The following is a 4,311-nucleotide window of genomic DNA, read 5'->3' as shown; positions in this document are numbered from 1 at the left end:
TGTGTTCGTTGGGTGTCGCCTGCGATTGCTGTCGCTGCTGTACCGCCTGGTGTTGCTGGAAGAGCTGGGAGCCCATCTGTCTGACGACCGATCGTTGTTCCCTTGAAAGGCGATGGTAAAGACCGCGCATTTTCTTTGGTCGAGCTGGGCAGTTCGCGAGCTCTGCGGTGTGTGGTCCAAGACAGTTGGCGCATTGCTCGGCCGCACCACAGCTTACAATGGTGTGGCCGGTGGTCGAGCTGGGCAGTTCGCGAGCTCTGCGGTGTGTGGTCCAAGACAGTTGGCGCATTGCTCGGCCGCACCGCAGCTTTCACTGGTGTGGCCAGTCTTTCCACAATGCGTGCAGCGTGTCTGTCTGTTGCATGCATGTCGTGTATGAAAGTCCCAGCAGTTATCACACTGTTTGGGAGGGTTGTTGCTCTCGATGAGCCTGGCTGGTCGGCTGGTACCGAACAGACTCGAAGGTCGTTTCGTTGGTTCAATGAAGGAAATGATGAGGGTCTTGTACGGAAGCCATTCATTGTCGCGGCGTGGGGTTCGGATGCTGACCGGTGTAAGGTCAGTATGGTGGTTTATTTCGTCACGGACGAGGAAGCTGTTCATTGTCGCGGCGTGGGGTTCGGATGCTGACCGGCGTAAGGCCAGTCTGGTGGTTTATTTCGTCACGGGCCGCTGTGTCGTAGTCAAGTTCGTTCCGTCAGTCTTCGGGGGCAGTTGTTCACGGCGTACCTTCCCGCTACGCTGCAGAGGGGAGATGGGCTATCCGGAACATGCTTTGGATAAGGAAGGATCTAGAGGTGGAGCAAATGGTGATAGAATCGTCGGATTTGACTGCGGCGGCTGTCGTGCGGCTGCCTGGGCGACAGGTTTTGGTTGTGTCAGTTTATGTAGGAGGAGGAGACTCGCACACACTGGCGGAGACCTGAGACCTCTTGCGGAAAGTGGTCGCGGAGGCCAGACGGAACGCGGGGCAGGGTGATAGTTGGGACTTCAACCGTCACGACCAATTGTGGGGCGGAGACGACATATCTTGGATGAGGCAAGGTGAAGGCGACGACATTATTGATCTCATGAACGAACTGGCTCTCGGGAGTCTTCTTCCTAGGGGCACGAAGACCTGGCAAGGACAAGAATTTGAGTCGACCATTGAGCTAGTCCTGGCTTCGGAAGAGCTCGCGACAAGTATGATTAAATGTGCAATCCGTGAAACAGACCATGGGTCAGACCACCAAGCGATAGAAACGGTTTTTGAGGTGGAAACCCCTGACCAGCAGCAGCCGGAGCGCCTTCTTTTTAAGAACGCACCCTGGAAGCAAATCAATACGAGGATTGCGGAGAACTTGGAGAAGCTACCAACCCAGGGGACGGTACAGCAAAACACGAACAGGCTCATGTCCGTGGTTTGCGAAGCCGTGCGATCTTTGACACCAAGGGCCAAACCCTCGCCGCACGCGAAGCGATGGTGGATGACCGATCTGACGCAACTCCGTCGAATTCACACGTATTGGCGAAACCAGGCTAGGAATCAGAGCCGTGCAGGGGCCTGTACAACGGAACTGGAAAACACGGCCAGGGCCGCGGCCAAACAGTACCACGACGCTATTCGACAGCAGAAGAAATCCCATTGGAACGAGTTCCTTGCCGACAACGACAACATTTGGCAAGCAGCAAAGTACCTCAAATCTGGCAAAGTTGCGGCTTTCGACAGAGTGCCACAGCTCGTCAGGGCCGATGGATCGCGCACGCTCGACGGTAAAGAACAGGCGGAGGAACTACTAAATACCTTCTTTCCGCCCCTCCCGGAACAGATCGAGGATGAAGGGGTCCGGCCGCAGAGGGCAGCCGTATCGATGCCAGACCTCACGATGGAGGAAATAGAACGTCAACTCAAAACGGCTAAGCCGTGGAAAGCGCCAGGCGAAGACGGTCTGCCTGTGGCGGTTTGGAGGCAAGTGTAGCCAGTGGTCAAGGATAGAGTGCTGGCGCTGTTCCAGGCATCCATCAATGATGGCGTCTTGCCCGATCAATGGAGGCACGCCAGGATTATCCCTCTAAAGAAACCCGGAAAGGAAAACTACACAATCGCGAAAAGCTTGGAGGCCCATCTCGTTACTGGCCACCCTAGGCAAGATCCTGGAATTGGTAATAGCAGAGAGGATCTCTCACGCAGTGGAAACATACGGATTGCTACCCACCAACCACTTCGGAGCCCGCAAACAACGATCTGCCGAACAGGCCTTGATGGTGCTTCAAGAATACATTTACATCGCATGGAGAAGACGCCATGTCGTGAGCTTGATTAGTTTCGATGTGAAGGGAGCCTGTAACGGAGTATGTAAGGAGAGGCTGCTGCAAAGATTGGAAAGCACGAGGGATTCCAGATGCCCTGCTCAGATGGATTGAAGCATTTTGTTCCAATCGCACAGCGACTATGCAAGCTAACGGTCAGACCTCTGAGGCGCGGGACTTGCCACAGGCTGGTCTACCACAAGGGTCGCCGTTATCCCCGGTCCTCTACCTATTTTTCAACGCGGATCTGGTCCAACGGCGCATCGACGCGAACGGAGGAGCGATAGCATTTGTTGATGATTTCACAGCCTGGGTGGCAAGCCCGACAGTACAACTCAACCGGGCCAAACTGCAAGACGTTATAGACAACGCCTTGGATTGGGAGCGCAGAAGAGGAGCACCGTTCGAGGCAGAAAAAACGGCAATCATTCATTTTACGAAGAATAAAAACAAAGTCTGCGATGACCCCTTCACAATCAAAGGCCAAGATGTCCATCCCAAGGACCACGTCAAGATTCTGGGCCTGGTTATGGATTCCCGGCTCAAGTATAAGCAACACATCGCAAGAGCAGTCTAGAAGCGGCATTGGAACTGACGAGACTGAAGGGACTGACTGCGTCACCGCCCGACAACTGTTCTCGGCCACGGTTGCCCCTGTGGTAGACTATGCCTCGAACATTTGGATGCACGCCTACAAGGACAGGAACATGGCACCCATCAATCGCGTCCAGAGAGTGGGAGCGCGGGCGATCGTGGGATCATTTCTCACAGTTGCGACAAGCATTGCAGAAGCGGAAGCGGCTATCCCGACCACGCGAGAGCGGCTTTGGAAACGAGCGATAAAACTTTGGATTGACATTCACACCTTGCCGAAAACAAATCCCCTTTATTACGCCCGGAGGGTTTTCCCTAGTTATAGGGCCGCTACGCTAACCTATCTGAATATTCTACACATGTGGCTATAGCTCCTAAAGCCCAACGATTCAAGTAACTTTACATTTGCTCAGCCTCTAATATGCCACTGGCAGGTCCCCTAGCGGGGCACAGGACGTGTTAGGCTAGTGGCTAAATTTGCTACTTGAGACTACGTAAACATAACACTATCTAACATGGCATCAGCTCAAAGGCGCTCACAGTCTACTCTGTTACCCGTCAGCGGGTCGTGCAGGTGATGGTATCTGTTGGGATCACAAGGCAATTGGGGATGCAGTACTGCAACAGGGGTGTAATAATCAATTCAGTCTATCTTCTATTCAAGGGAGGAAAAGAAGGGAGCGTTGGTAGTCACGATATCTATCCATGGTGTCTCACCCTATTGCGGGTCTACACATGATGTTACACGTGATATTAAGTTGTGAATATTGCAACAGTATCTAGTTGTGCATATTGCAACAGTATCTACTAGACCGGCTCGGTTTGTGGGGCGGGCTGCGGTAGCAGCCAGAAGAGGCGTGCGCGGACAAAAGGTGTTGACCACCTTCCGCCTGTCGCCGATGGAGAAGAATCAAAGGAAAGGGAGCACGACAGTGCTGTGTTAGATGATTTCGTCTAGTGGTGCGGGCAGATCTTTTCGAAGAAAGAGCTTGCCTTCACCAGCTTGACGAATTTGTCGAAATCTTTTCCTATTGCCTGGTTGATCGCCACGGTCGGGGAGGGAGCAAGCCTCATCCAGACAACGCGGCTGAATCTTCCGACAATAGAGGAGATTCGCTGGCGCCTTGCGCTGACCGCAAGAACAAGCAACACAAGCGTTGTTGTGGTGTAATCTTTCGTGGTAGTCAGCAAAATCACCGTGATAGGTCCTCGCGGCCAGCAGATGGTGAAGGATTATACGTGGGAGAGCTAGCTCCGGTGGACAGTTAGAAGGGAGCTTGAGGTTCAGGTGCTTGTACTTATCAGGTGCAGAAGCATCCCACCAGGCTTGGACCGCGATCTTGGACCGCTGTCTAACGGTCTTTCGCAAGAAGGCCAGTGTTGGGACTGCGTCTGCGGGTTCGGGTTGGGCGCATCCCGTCTTCGCCA

The 4,311-nt window shown here is 53.6% G+C and overlaps 3 protein-coding genes across 3 annotated transcripts in view; 2 read left to right on the top strand and 1 right to left on the bottom strand.

Moving 5' to 3' along the window:
* Positions 1-336: 336 nt before the first annotated feature.
* Positions 337-630, top strand: MAA_11712 (zinc finger domain-containing protein; the record flags this gene model as incomplete). The annotated part of the gene is made up of 1 exon (XM_011412627.1): positions 337-630. One exon carries the CDS (start codon positions 337-339, stop codon positions 628-630), a length of 294 nt encoding a protein of 97 aa, XP_011410929.1.
* A 124-nt stretch (positions 631-754) lies between these two features.
* Positions 755-2,866, top strand: MAA_11711 (zinc finger domain-containing protein; the record flags this gene model as incomplete). The annotated part of the gene is made up of 4 exons (XM_011412626.1): positions 755-887; positions 943-1,940; positions 1,995-2,289; positions 2,427-2,866. The coding sequence occupies 4 exons, from the start codon at positions 755-757 to the stop codon at positions 2,864-2,866; spliced, it is 1,866 nt and encodes a 621-aa protein (XP_011410928.1).
* A 957-nt stretch (positions 2,867-3,823) lies between these two features.
* MAA_09132 (Ribonuclease H-like protein) overlaps positions 3,824-4,311 on the bottom strand; it is a gene marked incomplete at both ends in the record, with an annotated part of 1,843 nt that continues 1,355 nt past the window's right edge. The window contains one exon of the mRNA XM_007827130.2: positions 3,824-4,303. Within this exon, the coding sequence (XP_007825321.2) occupies positions 3,824-4,303 (480 nt within the window). The remainder of the gene's footprint in view (positions 4,304-4,311) is intronic.

This window comes from Metarhizium robertsii (genome assembly GCF_000187425.2).
Source record: "Metarhizium robertsii ARSEF 23 chromosome Unknown MAA_Scf_15, whole genome shotgun sequence".
NCBI classification, from domain to species: domain Eukaryota; kingdom Fungi; phylum Ascomycota; class Sordariomycetes; order Hypocreales; family Clavicipitaceae; genus Metarhizium; species Metarhizium robertsii.
The sequence above is the reverse complement of the archived record's forward strand: the minus strand, read 5'-3'. Positions and strand labels throughout refer to the sequence as shown.